Source organism: Rhamphochromis sp. 'chilingali', assembly GCF_963969265.1.
Source record: "Rhamphochromis sp. 'chilingali' genome assembly, chromosome: 18".
Classification (NCBI taxonomy): domain Eukaryota; kingdom Metazoa; phylum Chordata; class Actinopteri; order Cichliformes; family Cichlidae; genus Rhamphochromis; species Rhamphochromis sp. 'chilingali'.
The window spans coordinates 29095231-29116672 of record NC_137945.1 but is presented as its reverse complement, the minus strand read 5'-3'; the positions used below and the strand labels follow the sequence as shown (position 1 = coordinate 29116672).

The window sequence follows — 21442 nt, the reverse complement described above, 5'->3', positions numbered from 1 at the left end:
AATCACCATGGCGATCGCTTTGAAATCTCTTTGTGCTATATTTCATCTTTGCTTTGCCTTAACCCCGTTTGTGTTTATATGGAAATACTAAAGGGAAGATCCTATCCTATGAGTAATGTAGTAAGTAATGTAATGAGTAGTGTAACATCTTACTTGCTCTGGCAAGTAATTAAGTAATGTACTGTGTTGCCTTTAAGAAAACTAACAAGTCATGTGTCTAAACTACTTTTTTAAAGTAACGACTCCTACACTGGTTGTGGGGCTCACCAACATCAATCCCAAATACAAAATGTGACCATGAACTGCATTTCTCCATGTTTTACACCACAGCCAGATTTAATTCGGTGTTTTCTAAAATGAACATTTCAAAATTATTTTCAAAATTCTGATTAAGAAAGCAAAAGCTTAGAAAGACATGAAAGCAGAAGTGCATGAAAGAGCGTTTTGTAATTTCCAAACTCTTAATGAAAAATCTCATGACAAACCGAACAGCTTGTAATTGATGTATTTTATTGTGAGATGGGGAGTCATAAAAAATGAACAAAAAAGACAAAACAAAAACAATCACTATAAAAAAAGATGAGGGTGTTAAAGAGGGGGGGCATATAAAACTGGGTGCGGTCATGACACTGACATATAAAGTAACAAATTGGCACAAATAAAAACAAATAAGAACGTACGTCAAATATTATTTTGGCTTGGCAAAAAGGACAATTTGTGGGATTAAGGATCATCCTTCAATACAACAGAACACACTCATGCTATTAGACATACAATTAGTTTTCAAAAGTTCAGTAGCTTCATATTAGAAAGGGGAAAGAAAACTAAACTAACATGAGAATGGATGCAGAGGTCACAGGTTCCAATTTTCAGGCTTGCAGGGTGCGAGTTTCTTTTTTTCCCTAAGAAAAACATCACTTCATTTGTTCCAAAAACATACTTCAGTATGCCAGAGTCTGATTTTTCCAGGCTTGTAGTTATTTGCCATTGATTCTTTTTTTGTCCCATACTAAAATATATTATCGTATTAATACAAACTACAGTATTGTACACTACATAGTGTAATAAATAACCATAAAGAAATATAAAAAATAAGACACATAAATATAAAAGTTCTCTATGACTAAAGAGACATACCCAACTCGCTGGGGGTGGGGATAATACTGCCATTGCTGAAAACATACAGTACGCACACGGACACGGAACATAAAACAACGTAAGAGCAAAAAAATGAAAACAAATAAAAAAAATGAAATAAAAAATAATACTGACAGGTAAAACGATGTTGGATTAAACTCCTAGGATTCATATTTGCCTACATTTTGTTACCTGAAGAGACATCTGAGCATTTCATGGTGTGTTTAAACAAGTGCACTGAATAAGCTTCAGAAAGGCAGGACACAGTCAAAAATAAGAAAGTGTATTTCATCATCACCCATTTGAAAAACAAAATGTGCATTGCAATTTTTTTTCCGTTCGTTTCTCAGATTAGGTGAAAGCAAATTCTTTAAAATCTATAACACAGGAACACATTTTACGCTAAACTATACTCTCTCTGGTGCGGCCACCAGCCAAAGTTAACAGTATCCCGGCTTATCGGTTGATCTTGGACCCGGCAATACCTGATCATAGCTCCAACAGCAATATTCAGTGGCACTTTTGATATGCATGCTTCTCTTGTTTAGTTTGATCATTTTAATGTTATTTTTTTGCATAAGGCTCTGAGGGTGGGAGGGTGGGGCGGGGTTATAGGAAGGATGAGACAGTTTTCTACATCCGCTTTCTGCTCGCTCTGAACTTTAAATAATTTGTTTGACATTTTGAGCTTTATACTGCCTTGCTAGTAACTAAAATTAGCTTAGCTTAGCAATAAGCTAAGCTAATGGAAACAAAGGGAAATAGGTAGCCTGGCTCCGTCTAAAGGAGAGGGCGACGGATATTTGAGTGCTGCTTTATCAGCTTAAATGTAGAAGATATTGGGATACTTTTGATTTGTTTTTAAGAATTGCAGAAATTGAGGCCTTTTATATTTGGTGTCATTACATAGCTGTTAGCTGTTGCAGCACATGTAGCAGAGCAGCATTACAGATGAACAGGCTATCTCATAGATATTTAGTGAAAAACTTTCTTGAAAAGTTTAACATAAACAATTTCCCTTTTCAATATAACTCCAACATACTACATATACTTTGTATCTTTATATAGAACAACAGCCTTTTCTATAGGTGAACCTGGAAGTTAGCATTCCTTAAATAAAAAGCCAGTAAGATTTTTCCACTGGCTTTTGGATTATCGTGGAAAATCTCTGTGGAAACCTGAAAGATACGTAACATGATTTGTTAAGCAAAATCATCTCCACAAATTGTTCTAAAGTTAGGCTTTGCCATGACTTTGGCATCACCAATACTAAGCTGCTGAGTATTTCCCAGAAACTTCTGTAGCCTCATTTAGCCACTCGTTAGCAAACGTCTACTCTGGGACATGTAATAGCGTTTTCTAACATAGTTTACAATTGCATAATAAAATGTGACCATGCCTTATGTTAATCTTATAGAAGCTACGAAAGGTTATATAACTAAAGAAAAAACCCTGATCTTAAGACAGCAGAACCAGGAGTGGGAAATGCCAATTGAACTGCATTTAGGCCACAGTGAAGCATTTGCACAGGGGTAAACATGACTGTGTGCAGTTTTAGGGGTTTAAATTAATGATCTATAATGTGCTAGTAATTGTTCAGACGCTGCCAGGCTACCAATATGGCTAAGTGGTTTTGAGCTTTACACCAAATTGGTATCAAGAAAGAAAATATTTGCCCAACATGTCAAACAATTTTTGTTAAATGCTGATTTTAAAAAAAGAAGAAGAAAACAAAGTCTCAAAGGAACTAAATGCTGATGATATTTTCTTCATAAGGCTCATGATCCAATCAAAACTATAAAAAAAGAAAGAATTGTAACGCTAGCATCTGCTAGCATGATGGCATTGTATATCTAATGCGGTAATACTGAAGGGTAGACAACACAACTCAACTGCTCCATCAAAAGGTAAACCAAGCCACTTGTAGTGCACAGGATTTTTTCTTATTTTCCTTCCAACCTAACAAAATACTGACTTTTTTTTGTTCATTGGCAATAAAAAGATATAGAAATATCTCCCGAACTGTACAGGTTTTAAAGGTTAAAATATGAGTGATAAAATTAGTAACACTGATAAAAAGAAATGACCCAAGGTGTTTTAGTAATAAAACATTATCTAAAACGTGTCGGCTCTAGCTTCCAAAGTCTGTATAATGCATGTCCTTCATTTGTTAAAATTCACGTTCGTCTTCGTCTTTTTCTTTACAAATGGATTTTTCTAACAGCGAGAAACTGTTCTCCTGTGGAAAAGTCACTAGTATTTTTTCAGGCACACCTGGATTTCTACACAGTAGTGAACTGTCAGAGTGACCAGACATCATCTCGTGCGTTCTTCCTCTGCACACAGCGAGGAGGAGTCTGATTGTGTCTAGTAGAGGAGTCTGGTTCCTCGTTTAGTCTCCTTTCTCCCGTGGCGTCTGCTTCTCATCTTCACAAACCTCGTTCCTGTTTGTTTCGCTTTGACTCTCCTCTGCGACCTCTCCTCCTTCTCTTTCGCTCAGGCCACCTTCAGTTTCAGCTTCAGGGGAGCTTCCTTCAGTTTCCATCGCCTTCTCCTCCTCCACGTTGGTTTCTTCCTGAACGCTCCCGAGCCCATCCTCCTGTCCGGTGTCAGCCTCCTCTTCTCCTGTCTCGCTTTTTTCCTCCTCTCCTCCCTCTTCCACCGCTACTCTCTTCATTTCCTCCTCATTCCGCTCCTCTGGCTCGTCCTCCTCTTCCCCTCCTTCGTCCCCTATCTGCACCACCTGGATATCATCCATGTCCACCACGCCTTCCTCCTCCTCCTCCTCCTCGCTCTCCTCATCCTCTCTGGTGCTGCTCCCTCGCTCATCTGAGTCCAGCTGGGACGGGGCCAGGAGCTGTCTCTGTGCCCTGCTCAGGACCTCCATGTCGATCTGGGTCTCGCCGTCCTCCTCCGGGCTCTCCCGCCCTCCTGCTTGGCTCTGCGTCTCCTTCTTGCAGTAGGAGTAGCGGTGGTTCATGTGCTGGGAGTAGGAGCCCGAGTGGGAGAAACGCTTGCCACACTTGTCGCACTGGTACGGCTTCTCCCCCGAGTGGAGCCGCATATGTTCGATCAAGTGGTGTTTGTGTTTGAAGGCCTTGCTGCAGATGCCACACTCGTGAGGTCGCTTCCCTGCAGAGAATAACAAAGCAAATAGATGTCAACACATCAAACATATTTATGCAAAGAGAAAATATTAACAATAAACATTCAGGGAGCAAATCCCCCATCATGCTGTCTGAAAGGTGAAAGCTGAAATCAGTATCTATCATCAGTGTATCCAAGGAGAACATTTCCAAACAATACAACAAAATCACAACGATTGTGCTTCAAAACTTTCAAGAAAACTTTATCCAGGCAGGGAGCAGCTAGTTTCACCTAGCATGAGATCATTTGGAGCCGAAAACTGTGGTCCCGAGCCAGGTATCAGAGTAATAAAGAAAAAAAACATCGAAAATGCCTCTGAGAGTGTTGACCTGAGCTTGGCCACAGAATCATCATCATGGAGCAATCCAAATCACTACCAGAGCTCGCCTCTTGCTTCACATGAGAAGCTGGCAGCGCAGAGGTGGGGAGTTGGCGGAAAGAAATTCTCAGACCTCTTCTGTGCATGTTGAGTAATACCTGCTGGAATGGAGGTGTCCACCCTTCTTTATGCTGTAGCTCAAAATCCCCCTTTTGCTCGCACTCTGACTCATCTTTCCCAGGACCCAACAGAGTGAGCGATGGTGAGACAAGTTCCGGTTCTGTTTTTCTGGCTGTGTTTGTGTGAAGGCCCTGGGAAACACGAATGTTTACCTGTGTGTTCGTATTTGTGCCTCAGGAGCGAGCTGCTCTTTTGGAAGATCTTGTCGCACAGGTCGCAGGCGTACATGCCGCTATCCGTCTTCTTCATCTTCTTCCTCGGAGGGCCCGAGTCTGAGTCGTTCTGCTCCTCGACTGTGGAAACACCCTCTGAACCCGTGTCTTGCCTGTCCTCCTGGGGAATATGAGAAATTAGACACACTTGTAGGAATGCATAGTTATGCTCAATCTGTTTGACAGCAAAAGACAATTGATGACTCAGAATACCAGTAAACTATGTGTCCTTTGTGGGATGTGGTACTGAATCATCCCCTGATCATAGGTTTTTACCAATCTTTTCCTAGAAACTCTGAACCTAGCAACCTATCCACTGCTGTAGTCAAACAGGCTGCTTGGCATGGCTAAGGAGCAAATATATATGCATAGGGCTCCTTTTTACAAGACAGGTCTATGCCAATCCACTTAACACAAAAGTATAATACAACAGCGATAAATCAATGCGGCAGGCAGAGGTGCAGCGCTTAAACAGATTCCAACAGATCAATAGAAGCTTTGCAGTAAAGTGCAGCCTCATGTCCTCTGGGTGACAGCCCAGGAAGATCACTCACACACCCAGGCATCTACATCCATCATTAGAGGCCCATTAGATGTCTGCACAATGAAGAACTATTAAGGGCTATCATTTTTACAAAGAGCCCAATTTTGACATTTCTATATATGACTTATTGATTTGATTTTGGATGGTTTCAGACTATCTATCAGGTGATGGTGGTTCTGAACAACAAGCCCGTACATGGATTGAATGTTTTGACTGATTGCTCCGAAAAAGATAAAAGCCAACTTGCTTCCGATGCACTTGATTCTCAAAGTTGTTCATGGATTAAACCCTCAATCCTTTATATAACTCACATAATTGAAGGCAAACATATTTTCTGATAACTCAGGAAACTAATTAAGCTCTTTTGTAAGCATTAGAATTAAAGTGTTAATTATGAAAAATATGCTTAAAGGGAGCTATTCTGCTGAATAAAGGAGTGGCACCGGGATTAATCTGAACTGTAAATCATGCAAAACTGCTCTGTGAATAAAAACAAAGAGCTGGAAATGGGTGTAATAGTTTAGCTTTTTAAGCTAGCGATTAAACGATTAAGAGATGGGAAAATATGAAGCTACCACTAGCCTCTTAGCTTAGAGTACCATAAAGCCTTGAAAGGGGCGTGACAGCTGGCCTGGCTCTATCAAAAGGTAACATAACCCTTTCTGTCTCCTTTGGCACGTAAATAAAAGGTAACAGTTAATTAGTGTGTCCTATTAGCGATGAGTCAGAACCTTTGTTTTACATATTTACATAAGCTAGCAGATGGCTAGCTAGCTTCATATTTAGTGTGCAAATACGAGTAGCATCATTGTATCAGCTCTGCTGCTAATAAAATGAGGGGACATAAATGGTGCACACCTTGACTCCGTTGAGGTGGATGGTTTCGTGCGTTTCGGTCCCTGCGGGGCTGTTTGCTGTAGTGGTATAGGTGTAAGCCAGCTGGGGGATCAAGATAGTCTGTTTGTTGTTGGTGGCTAGTGCTCTTAGGCATTGCATTGTGGTGACGATGTCAAGAGATTTGGCACTTGGCTGGCTGGCGTACAGTGCGGTGGGGCAGGTGCCCATGGCTGAGAGTGGCAATGCCTCTTTCTTTGTGCAAGTTAAGTTTAGGGGTTCGTCCATGTTGGCGGAGCCAGAGGAAGGGGAGGGGTAAAGGCAGGTTTTATTGGCCGCTCTCTCTGCTTCATCTCTGGCTGGCTTCGGCAGCGATAGGTCTAGGGGTCCCTCGGTGCTCTGGGTTTTCTTCGCTGGGCCAGGACCTCCGGCTGTCAGATTTAGTGGCGAAGGGGAGGCCGGCGAGCTGTGAGTGCCGTTGATCTCTGCTGGGGTAGCTTCTGTTGGGCTGTCCTGGGTCACAGGAGGAATTATAGTGGCTTTGTCCTTCCCTGGGACCAGAGACACCACGCTGTTAGATTCACAAGTGTCCTCTTCCTCTGAGGGAGGTGTTGGGGCACCCAGAGATATCTGACCCTCCTGCATTTTTTCAAACCACTTCTTTACCACAGAGACCGGGAGGCTGACCGAGTCAGAGATCTTGGCCAGCTCATCCTTGGTGGGCTCTGCGTTTAAGGCAAAGTAGGCCTTGAGCAGTGACAGCAGGTTCTTGGGCTGGCTGCAGAGACCTCCGTCTGACAGCAGGGCAGCAACAGTAGAATCGGACCTATCCAGGCCTGCGCCATTCAGTTTGAGACAATCCTTCTTGCAGTGCTTTAGGGCGTGGAGTGCATCCAGCCCACCGGGACAGTTGTCACACAGGAGACAAGTCTTAGTGGTCTTCTCCTCTTTTTCTTTTGTCTCATTGGCCCTGTTGCCTCTGATAGTCAGATCTTCTGGGAGTTTCTGGGACTTGAACGTGTTGGTGGTGGTTTGAGCTGGTGACATAGGCTCTGGCTCTTTCTTTAGATTATGGGCTGTTAGCTGACCCTGGTTGGGGTCCAAATTGTAGTTGATAATGATTTTTGCATTTCCATCCTGACCCACTATTGGCAGACTGATGGCTGAGATGAGTTGCTGTTGTGGGGTGTGAAGCGTTCCAGTGGTTAGCCCCGAGTTCACCTGGCCTTTGGCATTGTTTTCTAGCACCTGACGGATGACATTACCATCCACCGCCACTTTGAGCGCATTCTGCAGGTCTGCCAGATTGATGCTGATGGGCGATACCAGCCCCACAGTGGGTAGGACCACAGCTTGCACTGTGCCCTGCAGAGGAGCTGCAGCTCCTCCGCCGAAAACGCCGCCATTCATGGCGGTCACAGTCGGGGACGATATCACTGTTGGCTTGTACTCGTAGTCTACAGGTTCTGTCTTGATCTGGTTTAGCGGCAGCTGCTCCTGCAGGGGCTTGCTGTGCTCCAGCTTCTCCCTAATCTGAGTGCGGAGGACCGAGGGTGGTGTTGAAAGTCCTGGTGACTGACCCTGGCTCTGGGTTTTGGCGTTTCCTAGGCGCGATCTGCCGTTAACTGAGATGACGCTGATGCACTTCTTACTGCTGATGTGGGAGCTATATGAGCCCGAGTGGGAGAAGCGCTTCTTGCAGTTGGAGCACTCATAGGGTTTCTCTCCTGGATAAAACCACAATGTGTACAAGGGAGAAAAAGAAAAGGGCGGTTGGGGGCAGGAGAAACAAATTTCCATTAGTGAATGAAGCTAAATGAGCAAGCTAGGCTATGAGCAGCACGACAGGAAAAAGCTCTAATGCATTTCAATGATGCTTAAACGCTGATGTAATAGCACCAGTGGGAAATGCCCTTCTCTAATTGCTGTCCCATAATGCCAAAAGAAACACAATTATTGCACATTAAGGAAGAGCACACAATGGACTGAAACATGATGAAGGATATCTAAATATGGGGAATTGGCTGAAACAGAAATAAAACATAAATATTGCTTCAGAGGAGACTCAAACATCTGCGGCCAACAGAGGCTCGCGAGGCGTACGCCCGCCCCGCTCACGTCCAAGCACACGCCCATCCACAAACACACACACGCATACACAATACGCTGCCATGGAGACAGGGGTTGTCCACTCACCGCTGTGAATGCGTAGGTGCTCCTTCAGATGGTGCTTGTATTTAAATGCTTTGCCACATTCAGTGCACTTGAATTTACGATTGCCTCCCGACTGTGTGATGTGTCTCTGTCGGGAGAGGGGTGAGGCAGTGAGATATACAGTGGAAACGCAACCTTTGAACTGCGACTAATTCATGTCATTAATCAATGGAGGGCAAAAGTTCTTGTTTATTCATCCTGTTTGGAAGCTGCTAAGGAAACTAAGCTAAGATAAGCAGGGTCGATTTGAACAATCGCTACAGCGTTGTGCAAGCAGGTGTGCTACTGGAACAAATCATCTCTAATCGTTCTGTGAAAAAGAAATTGTCAGAAGTCAGTTTCTACCTGATCTCGTGCACTCTTGTGGACCGTCATGTGCCTCTCCAGCTGGGCGCGGTAGGCGAAGCTGTAGTTGCACTCGGGGCACCTGAAGCTTTCCTCCGTCTTCTCGTGCCTGTACTTGATGTGCTCCTTCAGAGAGCTGTAGCGCTTGTAGCCCCGTGCACAGTACGGACAGGTGAGCAGCTGAGAGAATGAATCCGGAGTTCCTAGTGGAAAAGAAGGGCAGAGAGTGAGCAGGGGAAAGAAGAAGGGGTTAAAAACTCCTGATGTTACACGTGGCCTGCCACAGTGCGACTCCTGTGCTATTTAACCAATCCCTGAGGGATCCTCCCCCACAGGTAAACAGGACACAGGTACCCAAATGGATGATTAATCATCTATCCAAATGCCTGCCTGTCTTTGTAAACAAAACATATGTATACGACCACATTTTGAGACTTCATTTGCATTTCAGAAGCACTTGCAGCTTTCACTCCCTTCATATCTCATGATCCGATGTCCTGTTGCGCATTTGAAGCATTTCAAAAAACGCCCACGCACGCGGAGAAAAGTGAGCGTGGTAAACAACAGCCTCCCGTCTGGATCCAATCTGGTTAACACAGGGTCTCAGTTGGCCAGCTCCCACACAGGTAAAACATTACTTTGTTAACAGGTGATGTATTAAGTTTCCCCTGCGGGACAGGTGAGGGCCTCGAGATGGGAATGCACACACATTATCGCTCAGGTAGCTGTGAGTCAGAGCTCACACAGACGTGACAAATTTACTCAGGTGTTGCTTTTTCCTCCTCCTCTCACTATCCCTCCCTCCTTCCCTCCCTCTCACCTCCCTTTTTCTTTTTTTCCTCTCAGTGGTAGCAGGTAAAAGCCAAAAGCCCGGGAGTCATAAAGGCCCCAGTGTGCTGCACTTAACAAATAGCAGTGTGTGTAATGATGTCGGAAAGTGGCGCTAATGGGGTGGAGTTAACACCAGAGGTGATACAGTGAGCAGGTAGAGCTGTTTCCCCCCCGCCCCCCTGGGGCGAGTAATTACTGGGTGGGTTGCTGTAGCTTTGAGATCTAAGATGAAAAGTGTGTTTTAGAGCGAGCAATGCCCTGTACCATTCTCGTCGTGGATGCCGGTATCAGGAGTGCCCTGGCGCTGAGGCTCGTCGTCCGGGGCTTCTGGGTAGATGACGGCTGTGTCTCCCTGCTGGAGCATCTCCTCTACGAGGGCGTCTGTGCTCACATCATCCTCGCCATCCGAAACACAATCCTCCTTCACTGCGAGAGGACAAACATAGAGTGATTACAGCCTCAACTGCAGAAATGTTATTGATTACCTCGTTATTTTGACACCTTTTTTTCTATTGATGCACGCTGCACACATGAAACCTTAACCTTTGTATATGAGATGCAATAATCCATGGTGTCAAAAAGAGTGTCATGACTGAACTGAATCCCACAAGCCCAGAACGAGGCGTGCGGCGTTGAGGGGGAAAAACACAACATCCTGAATGCTACACTTCACAATAGGATGAGAAACTAATTAACATCAAAGGCCAGAGGCTACTGTATGAACACCATGCTCTTTGTTAGAAGTGAATGGACAGCCTCTGTTCCCTATGTTAGGTAAGGCACTTGTAGAGACTGGACTGATAATTAGGTGATGAATCTTGTCCTAATGCATTGCAGCAGACAGACATTTCACGAGACCCAGCACACACAAACACACACACACACACACACATGGACGCACAAACACTGTGTTCTCTGAAGAGGCTTGGCCTTTAGACTGTGCTTAATATCCCAGCAAATGAGGTGCTGTATGTGGAAGCCGAGCGCCTTCCTTCTCCACATCACGTGAGCCCGACTAGCTAGTAACGAGCACTAATGACCAAGCTGCGGTTATAGGAAGTGTAACCTGAGGACAGACTTGGGGATGCATGAAAGCTTCCTTCCTTCTTTCTATCTCTGCTCTCGCAGCGCTTCCTGGAGTGGCTGCCGGAACCAGGTATAGCATGTCAGCTATTAAACACAAGCATTATTCCTCAATGGATATTATGGATATGTTAGCGTGCCTGTGTGTGTCATTACAGAGAATAATTGGAATAGTGAGCTATGAGCTAAAAGCAAAGTCTACTGCGCTGGTGTTTACCAGGCAGATGTTTTATGGCTCGATTTAAGCTCTACCCCTGCTTAGTGCAGATTTGAGGATTGTGTTTTGTGAATTGTGAGCGTGCTGAACGACGGGGCCAGCTGTTTTCTCCTCAGAGACGGGAACAGGTGTAGCACTTCATGACTCGCCGACGCACAGTGAATACCAGCGCTCTTACGCACAGCCTCACTCCGGCTTCCTCTGGCGCACCTTAACAAAGCTGTGAAACAATATGAGGGCACTCATTTGTTGCTATGGTTATTAAAGACCGTTTGAAGAAAACCTCCCATCCTGGAATGAGCCCGTGGGAGATAATATGGAGAACGAGGCGGTCTGTTGATGAACGTGTGTGTGTGTGTGAAAGCACAAGCCAGCAGCAGGTGCTGAGAAAGTCTAATCGAGGAATTCTCAGCCCACACTAGGGGGCTGAAAACCCCCTGAATATCACTCAGCTTTTCTCCCATGACCTCAGCAGCAACAGTAACACCCCGTAGACATGTTTACCTCATTTTTCATAGCAGAAGAAATCATTTGGCATTTTGGGAAATGGCTTTCTGGCTAAGGGTTAGATGAGAAAATCAATATCTAGCATTTGCTCTGATGAGTTAAAAAAAAACGACCGTAGCAGAGGTAAGCTGAATTAACCACCTCCCACTCATCAAAAAGCCATTCAAAAGACAACTCTGCCACACATCTGAACCACATTCAGATTAGTTGAAAAAGTTAAAGGTGAAAAGACAGAGAGAGGGAAGAGATCCTTTTCCATCTAAATTTGGTCACAGAGTTGAATCCCATCCTTCACTGCTTAAATCCAGTGAGCGTCACCGCAGTTGATCCTAACCAGGTGGACCAGTTTATCACACAGCTAACCCAGAGAGACACACAAATCATCAGCAGTCACATTCACACTTCCGCAAAGTCCAACAAGAGAAAGCACAGCACGAATAAATAACAGAGGAACAACTGTGAGTAAGTAGCAGACACGCCTCAAGTACATACACTGTACTTGCCATATATTCACAGTATGAAATCAGCCTGGTTTAAAAGTGGCCAAGTATCCAATTCTGAGCAAGATGTGTCTTGCTACAGGAAGATCAATCAATTATTTTATCTCGCACGATACATACTGGCCAATCCAGATAAGAAGACAGGCCTGTTTTTAAAAAAACATAACACATGTGATCTAACTCCACACTGTGAAGTTACAGAAAAGGAAGCTCATTTTTAGACATGCTTTTCAATGGTTTAAAAATATACCTCTCCTACATTTCATGTTTTAAACTTATCTCATCAACACTTTTTTTTTGGGTGGGTGGTAATATTTTAATTTCTCTACTGGAGCTAATGGGATCTAAACCCATCATTGGTTAAATATGGAACAGATCTGATGGGCAGATTTTATTCATTTCACTATTTCAGGGCTCGATAAAGGTCATGACGGGCTGAGCAAAATTAGCCCAGAAAGCAGCTTCCATGGACATCTGCTGCTTGGTGAGCTGCGTTTAACTGGCAGACACGAGAGTCGGTTGGAAGTGAAAGCTTCATATTTTAAAGTTATGCTGACGTGCAGAACATGTGTCACATGTGGCAAACTGATGATCCGACAGCAGATCAGCACTTTGCTACAGCAAGCTGGGTTTAGCTCCCATCTCACGCTTAAAGGCAACATCCAAACACACCTTTAGGCTACCAAAATGTTAAGCGTGTGTGTGAAGTAGAGTCCCAGTTGGGGGTGCGTGTTGGAAAGGTATGACGTGTTTCTCTCGGCTCTTTGCTAGGTACAGAGCCCGGCCAGAAGGGTTCGCGGGCTTTGCCGAGGCGGCTCCGTGTTATCAGGCTGCTCCCCTGCTATGAAACATCACACATAGGCCATTTATGTTGCTGACACAGGGATGTGAATGCACCGCTGCACAAGCGAGTTACAAAACAGCTGCAGAAACTCGGCCCCCGTGAGGTTGTAGCAGGATGTTCTGTTGCAGCTCCTGTCTAAAAAACTATTTATTGCACGGTGTAACCCAACTACAGCACATCTTAGAACAAAATCACCAGACCACCCACTCTCTCCTCTTCTCTTTCCCTCGCTCCCTTCTCTGCCCACATCTCTGCAACAAGATACAATGCTGTCCCATGATGCATTTCCTGCCCTGGCCAACCTTTGCCCCTGCTGCTTCCTGTGGTCGTGCGTCCAGACCCGTCTGCCGATTCTATCTCGGCTGGGCGATGCGTATCAGCAATCGGGATTCACACAGGCACTCGTTAGAAAAGATGTTCCACTTTATCTCCTGTCAGCAGGAGAAGGGATGTGAGGTATTTCCAAGTCCACAATGATTTACTTATCCTTGGCTTAGTGATATCAAACATTTGTGCTCTGAGTCTCTACTGAGCAATCCTTCCAACCCTCGGGGGTTTCTTCCTTTCCCGTGGCTCAGTTTTAACATCACATGATGTGAGGCACACAGGAACGCACTGTAGGTGTTGATGTGCGTCCATGAAGCCACAGAGAACCACAAAATGGAGTTTCAGCAAGCATCAAATATTGTCTCTGCATATTAAGCTAACAGTGAGGAAACAGGGAAGACTGTGTTTCCCCAGCCTTTCACTGCAGCCTCGCCATATCAAAGCTCTCCAGCTCCAGCCTACCTATTCTCTGAGATGTAATCACACTCCTCGAGTCATTAAATGTAAAGCAGAGGCCCTCCCAGGTCACCGCTCTCTTTACCTTTCCCTCCTCATGACTTAGTCAGCCTGTCCTTAGAGGACAGCAGACTGCAGTTTACTGCAACAATACTGCGCTGCTCCACAATCATTTAGGAGTGAATGAGTAATGACAGCGAGCAGGGCGACCCATGATACCGTATAATCAAGAGGAATGATTCCCAAGGACAGAAATGGTGAGGGAATGGATGAGGAGGTAAAAAAAGGAAAGTAGGGACGGTGCAGAAAAACAACATTTTTTTCCAGTTTGGAGCACAGCAGTCTCTGGAGAATGGGTGTCAAGGCTTTAATTTGAAGCAAACCGGGCTCTGCTGAGGAGAAGACTAGTGGGTGGTGGTCACTTTTTCAAGGCTTGCACCAGATACTCTGTTCTCAGGAGTGCAGGAGAGATGAAGGGCCGAGAGCAAGGGTTTGTTTAAAGGACTGCGGCTTTCCCGTGTTTCATCAGTGCGATCCAGGGCGACAGCTAAGATGCTGCTTGATGTATGAGATGTGGGCTAGACAGAGCGTGTGTGTTTGTACATGACTGAAGGCAAAAGAAAATATGCCTGATCAGGCATAACTGTGGAGCACGGCCAGCTCACTGAGCTGTTTCAGTGTAACTCGTGCTTTTGAAGTGTTTAATGTTCACAAGCCCGAGCCAAGACCAATGACATTATTCTTCCTCCAACTTTCCCCTGATGCGAGGAGCTACAGCTGGAGAGCAGTGATGAGAATGACAGCATCGTCTGGTGAATAGGTGGCTGCGGCGTGCACAGGTCTGTGGTGTGACTGTGCGACAAAAACTGAAGGCTGCTCACTGCAAAGGAATTAAAATACATTAAAAAATCACTGCACAGACTGAAAGTGATATGTTACTGGACATTTTCACTCTGCTAACCTGAGCTCTGGCTAAACTGAAGCCTCCTTTCTGTTTCACACGTCACAGCCCAAAACGACCAAGTAGCACAACAGGCTAAAATGCTGAATATCTCATTACCTTCAGTTCTTGGCACAAGCCTGAAGCTCACAGCGCCACAAGTACGAATACAGATTTATGTGCGCATGCAGTGTGAGGTCAGCAGCACAGAGGCCTTGAGCCCAGGTTGAAACACCAACGTCCTTCAGCACCTGCAATTGTTGTTTAGTGTGGGTAGGAGGGGGGAGTGCTGTGACGTCAGCCCCTTCCTGTGGCGGTGAGCTGCCTCTGATGTCACTTCCGCGTGCTTTGAGGTAAAAAGAAGTTCACGGAGGCCCCGCCAATGCCCACCAGTGCCATAAAGCATTCCACTGACTCGGTGGGCCACAAGGTTATTTTTTTTTCTGCTTGAAGGTCTCTCCCTCTGTTGGCATTGTCTTTGTTTAATATCATGCTTCCTGCCATAGCTGGATGTAGTACCTGTTTCCTCACACTCTGTTTCACAATGAGACAAAGCCTGGTACTTAACTGTGTGCAGATGTCAGCGAGGCCTTTCTTAACTTAGCCTACGGTCCATTTGCTGAGGTTAAAACAACAGCAAATGCATAAACAACCCCCAAAAAACAAGAAGCTTTTTCAGAAATAAGTGTGGCACGAACGCCAGTCAGAGGAGAAATGATAAAAATATAAATGTTCTGATAGTTGTTCATCTTCAGATACTGAACAAACCAGCATTTGTCTACAGACAGGTGTAGCAAATACTAAATCATGTTACGTTCGAATCTCAAAGCAGAAAATCAGATTACGCGAGCACTCGTTTGGAGCTTTTTCCTGGTGCAAAAACATCAACTGTGTTTCAGAAAGAGGCCAAGATAGCTGGTAGGCTTGCTTCACAACAACTGACAACACACTGCGCATCCTCACCTCGGTCCCAGCAGTGCTCCCTGGGGTGCTCATCTTCTGGCAGGGTGCTTTCGCAGTCGGCCCCGTCCGCCAGGCTGCCTTCCTCCTCCACGATGTGCAGCTTGTCCTCGTCGTCCGAGTCTGAGCCGGCTTCCACCACATTATTGTAGTTAGTGACTGGAAAAGAAGAAACAAGGGAAGACATCAGAATGACTGGGGTGCATGTTTTTGAGAAGCTGCTGGGGCGGTACGGAGATAATTGGAGATAAATGTTTGGTAATTGAACGGCTAACTTTGGGATCCAAACCCACAGCAGTATCACTTGTCATAGGCGGATTTTTCCTAAAACACTAATCTGTGGACTGTACGCTGAGCAGCTCCGTCTCCCGCTGTTCACTGAGTGAGCAGCAAGGCTTCAAAAAGCGACGGAGAGCAGCGGTTTACACTGTGAAAGGATGAACGTGAAGAGACCGTCGGTTGTTGTGATTTATTGTGAGTTTGTTGTGGCTGTCACAGTCTTAAAACTTCCATTATGTGCTGCTGACTGACTCCTAAGACCACAAAAAAATGTATCCACAACAATCCTAGAAGCTGCACACATTTGGCATTTGTATTTTTTTGATTAAGGTAATAAGAGGTGTGCTGTATGTGCGTTGTGTTTATGAGCGCTGAGTGTGCAAGGAGCCAGCGAGGTTAAATATATGTACTATGTCATTTAAATGTCAAAACTATTAAAGGGAATGGCTGAAGGAGGAGCAGGAGGAGGAGGGGGCAGGGAGTGGGAGCACCAGTTAAATAAACCCAACCCAATAACCCAGGCTAAATAGATTAGATGAAACTTAAAATGACCCCTACCGAGGGGGGGGGGTGTTGTTAAAGCCAGAGAGAATAAAACCACACGGAGTGAACGAGGGGCCGTTAAAAATAATGCCGGAGACGTTTTTGATGCTCGGTGCAGTAAAATGTGAGCGATCTGAATCCAACGGTGAAGACAAACTTCTGAACAACAGGCTCCGTGCAGCAGAGGAACAGAGAACATTCACACTTGCACACACACGCACAGGCACACTAAAGCAGTGTGTGAGATCATTAGATTTCGTGCTGAAGTGGTGTGTGTGCTGTGTGGGAGTCGGTGTGACCTGCTCGGGCTGAAGGAGCCAGGAGACATCGAGACAGCCAGCCTACAGAGAGGGTTATTACGGGGAGTAAATTTTCCTGACCGACTGTCTGTTTCACATTTGTGTGTGTGTGTGTGTGTGCGAGCGCTGGCTGTGTGCTCCCGTGTCTTCTTTTCATTTCCACCATCTCTCAATTCCACCTGTGCTACTTCCACCCACTCTCCGTCCATTCCTCCCCTCCCCTCCTCCTCCATCCCTCTGTTCCACAGAGAGAGCTACAGATCCTCTCGGAGGCCAAATCAATTCTCCAGCGAGAGCAGCCCCGTCAGCAGAGGGCCCGGGCTGCGGCGCTCAAACTAGCTCTCTGGCTACTTTATCTCACATCACACAACGCGCTCTATCACACGCACACACCACCTGCATTCACTCACAGAATATGCACTGAGTACAAAGCACCTGAACAGTTTTTTCCCTTCACTCTCCCCATCCCCACTCGCCCACCTCTTTCTGAAGTGGCTGCAAATTTGTCAGGAGGAGGCGTATCTGGGAGAATCGTGAGCCTCTGGTTCAATCAATGAGAATTGTTTCAGCGAGGTCGCTCTCCTTCTGTCTTTTGCGTCGTGCGGGTCATTTACAACTGGTTCGTATTCACTCAGTAACTGTGCAAAAGGCCGAGGGGGGCGGCGAGGGATGAAAGGCGGTTGAGGAGGGAGAGGAGCTGTTATTCTGCGAGTCGTTGCGCGGGGTCATCGCTGCTGTGCCGCAGCTGTGAAATCCAATCGGGGTTCATCAGGAGAACTATTTCACTCACAACCTCTTTCCTCTTTCTCTGAGAAAAAGAGTAGGTTCTCTTTTTCTTTATCGTGATGTGAGCGCCACACTCAAGAGATACATTCGGCAGGGTGTTGCACATCCTTTGGCTCCGCTATCCAGGATACATCCTGCAATCTATTTAAAGACCTTGACAGGCAAGAACAATTGAAGCCACAAAGCTGGGATCCCATTCAAATAAAGCTATAATTAATTAGCTTGATGTCACGTTGCTATGTATGAACTGCTCTGCATCGGTTCTTCTTGCTTGTCTGCCTAACAATGCCAAACTCTCTCTCTGCTGTAAGAGCGACCCAGCCGGGGATTGTCCGCTCAGGGTGCAGCACTTCATTGTGAAACAGAAGCTGCTTTGGGATGAGTCTGAGAGGCTGTGGGGCCACAGCCACTCAGGTGTGGAGCTGAGGTCAGCGATTACAAAGCCAACGCGCTCCGCCAGGCAGTGTCAAAAGAAAATGATCAACTATAAAGCTGTAGAGAGAAAATCAATGTGCTGGCGTGTGCAGATGGGGAGGTGGCAGTGAGCAGGACAATAAAAGCAGCAAAGTACAGCAAATGGGGTGAGAGATAGAAGTAGTGGATCGCGGGTGCCCGTGTGTGTCTGTGTGATAGAAGAGTTGAACAGACAGGGCCCTTCCTGTGCCAAATGGTTGGCGGTGTTGAAACAAAAGTGTGTGTTCCAACAGGAGATGTAACACCTAGCATCAACAAAGGCTGCGGTCCCTTCTGGCTGACCAGGCTGAGCGTTTGGACAGCTGGCTTCATTAGCGCTAGCATGCTAGCACACAACAGGAGGATGACTCCTACGCATCTGAGAGAGAAAAAGTGCCGGTAGGTGGAGGAGGTGAGGAGCTTTACTTCTTCAACTATGCTTATTCTAGGTTTCAATGTGTGGAACACCTGAGAAAATAACAGCCTTTAAGTGTGGCTTAGGCCTGAAGATGCACCAGAACTCCTCCGTGTGGATCACAGCACTCCATGGTACCTCGCGTCTCCTGCAAAAAGCTCTCTTTAACACGCTACAGATGCAGGCTGTCGTTGAATGCTTTAGTAAAAGACTAAAGCCACAGTTGCTCGAGTTTCTCCACCCTCGCCATCACTCGCCACCCTCCTTCCCCATTTGCAAAGTTCCCAGAGTCTTTTGAAAGACAGTGCCAGGCAGTCTGTGTCAGCCACACTTAAATAAGCCTGCCGGAGAGATAGAGGGGCCTGTCTTGTTATGACACCTGCCAGGCTGTATCAATTACTGGCAAAGAACCGATGACTGGGTGGGTTACTCCCAAAACAGGTCCGGCGATCACCTTGGCAGACGTGTTGTCACTGATCTTTCAGCGGCACGGAACACTGAGTGCCATGTGTCCCCGAATGCAGGTTCACTTTTGTTGGTCCTGCACGAGTACTTAGTGTCCTGTAATTGTGTAAACACACCGGCTCTTATTCTAAGCTCTCGCTATTTAAACCTGGCCTGATTGATGAACAAGAGGGAGGAGTGCTTGGTGCAGTTTATGCTCTGCCACACTGAGGTGTGTCAGAAAGGAATGGCACTATCTCAGCTCAGCCTTGTTGGGAGGTTGCTATCTCTGTGCTCTAGGGCCCTGAAGGTGTGAGTGACTGGCTTAAAAAGTGAGCTTTGGATTTGGACACAGTGACACAGACAGTCTTTGAACAAACATTCATTAACTACGAGGATATCCGTAAGGAACCTATAACTCATCGTTGCTGACTGACAGCCTCGTGTACTAGAATGTGTAGGAGCTATGTCTGGAATGTCCAACCAAAACACTTTTCTCAGAGTTTGTCTCTTAAAGAGACAGATCAAAGGGTGTGTTCTCTGGCTGCTGCTAATTTCAGTCAACTGACTGACACATATTGTGAGGTCTGCTGTAGTTCCGCTCACGATTAGACAGATTGACTCACAGCGAGCACCGGCAACTCTTTGTCTGCCCTTCTACCTCTCTTCTATCTCTATATTTAGCTTTAGTACAGGCTCCCTCATTGAGGTACGCCACTTATCTCATTTGGAGCTCAGGGCCAGGCAGGCAGCGGTGAAGCTACCACAGGCATCCTCAAAGAGGACAGGCTCTGCCGTCACTGAGTCTGCCCTTGTGGCTCTGCAATGCCATTTTCTCAGGGAAGGCAACCACTACAAAAAAACCCCAGCTCGAACCAAAGTAAAACAAAGCCGTGCCATTCAAAACCTCAAGAATGCCGTCTCAAGGTGAGGCGCCTCATTCAGTGCTGAGGTAAACGCTGCTGGTTTTGTTAAAACAACAGCCGTCCTCCCACAGAGTCAGGAAGGTCAACTCAAGTGGCGATAACAAAACAAAAGAAATGGGGATTTTTATGGTAAGCTTGCTCACAGGCTGCAGGTCGACAGAGGCTGACCTGAACTGCTTGGTTTGAGAGATATAACTGTGAATAACACAAAACAGAATCCCTTCGCGCCACCTAGTTAGCTGTAGAGGACGTTTAAGTCTCAGAAGACTGTTTTTCCCAGCAAGTTTGCGACTGGCTTGTTCCTCCACAGATGCAGCACAACATGCAGCTCCAAAAACTCCCCAAATGACTCTTACTCACCGTTCCAAGCAAGGCTGGGAAGGCCAAAAAAACAGAAGCACTAGTACGGGCCAAAGTTAAGAATAGCAGTCCTGAGAATTAGTCACTTTTAACGCAGTTCTGTATTTACTTGCTATGACTGCTAGAAATGAAAAATATTCCCGTTCATTAACACATATGAGACTGCAGCATCTGTCAAAGCACTCCAACAACTTGTGGAGCAGAGCGCTTCACTGGAATCACTTTAGAGGTGAGCTGGAAGACAATGGGCTTTTGTCTTCCTAATGACACTGATCAAGGTTTTAGCACGTGAGCTAATGAGCCTCTGCGGGTCACTCATCTCCCATCTGATGAGCACTTTCCATGATAACACTAAACCTAATGGAGGCTATTGTTCTCTTAATCTGCATGATGATACTTGGAGGTGTAAAGGTGGGTGTTAATGAGTGTAAAGTAAAGCAAAAAAAAGGGGGGCCTTGCTTGTTAGGTCACATGTTTTTATTATTAGTCAGAGTTAGTCCTAATAACTCCCCAGATAAGTGAGTCGGAGGCTGGTAAAGGTACGAACCAGAGCGGCCGGTGATGGTATTTCTCTGCAGGGCTAATGATGAACCACACACATTCACTGCACTGGGTGTCCACAGTGAGTTGCTGCTTCTGGCTCCTCTTAGCTCTTCTAAATAAGGCCAGGTGGGCTGGTAGGAACCAGAGGGTGTCTTCACACCACACACACACACACACAATCCACAGCATGCCCTGCCACCAAGTTTACACTATTCCTCCAGCTCATGTTTATATTGGAGGTGAGAAGGCCCCATCCAAGGTAATAACACTTGTACACCTAATTGAGAGAATGTGTGTTCTGAATGTAGCAGTTAAAAAATCTGCCTTGTTTATTGAAGGATTTTAATAATTACGAGTGACTGTGAGAGAAAAGAATGTAACTGATACATTTACATAACACAGATGCCCCCCCCCCAAAAAAAGAAACTAAATTATTAAAAAAAAAAAAAGGAGAAGTAAACCTCCTGCTTTGCTACCCACTTCCAGTATCTCTAAAGCCTCCCTCTGTCCATCAGTGAAGAGGCCTGTTCTCAAACACTCAGCAGGTCTGTGGTGAGAAAATGCAAACTCCCGCAACCGGTCCAGCCATCCACAGCACAGGCAGGTGACAGGGAGGCAGTGATGTAGGAGTTGGGTAAGTGTGAGGTGGTGCAGGGGGGGAACACGGAGGTGAGGAGAGGAAACATCTGCTGTAGATTCTGGTAAAACCTGCAGTCACGCTTCCAGCAACCACCTTCCTTCTGTTCTCTTTTACCTCTTCACGGTTGATCTGTCACTGCTTTTTCTTTCTTCCTCCC

General features: G+C 45.8%; 1 protein-coding gene across 3 annotated transcripts in view; it reads right to left on the bottom strand.

Annotated features, from left to right (window-relative positions):
* Positions 1 to 489: 489 nt before the first annotated feature.
* Positions 490 to 21442, bottom strand: part of zeb1b (zinc finger E-box binding homeobox 1b) — a 53581-nt gene continuing 32628 nt past the window's right edge. For 2 of the 3 annotated variants that reach the window (XM_080864782.1, XM_080864780.1), the window contains exons 2-8: positions 15601 to 15756; positions 10028 to 10189; positions 8933 to 9135; positions 8570 to 8675; positions 6398 to 8100; positions 4936 to 5116; positions 490 to 4269 (exon numbers count right to left, since the gene is read on the bottom strand). In XM_080864782.1, the coding sequence (XP_080720908.1) occupies positions 3530 to 4269; positions 4936 to 5116; positions 6398 to 8100; positions 8570 to 8675; positions 8933 to 9135; positions 10028 to 10189; positions 15601 to 15756 (3251 nt within the window). In that variant the 3' untranslated portion in view covers positions 490 to 3529. The remainder of the gene's footprint in view (positions 4270 to 4935; positions 5117 to 6397; positions 8101 to 8569; positions 8676 to 8932; positions 9136 to 10027; positions 10190 to 15600; positions 15757 to 21442) is intronic. The other variant, XM_080864781.1, reaches the window with a different exon arrangement.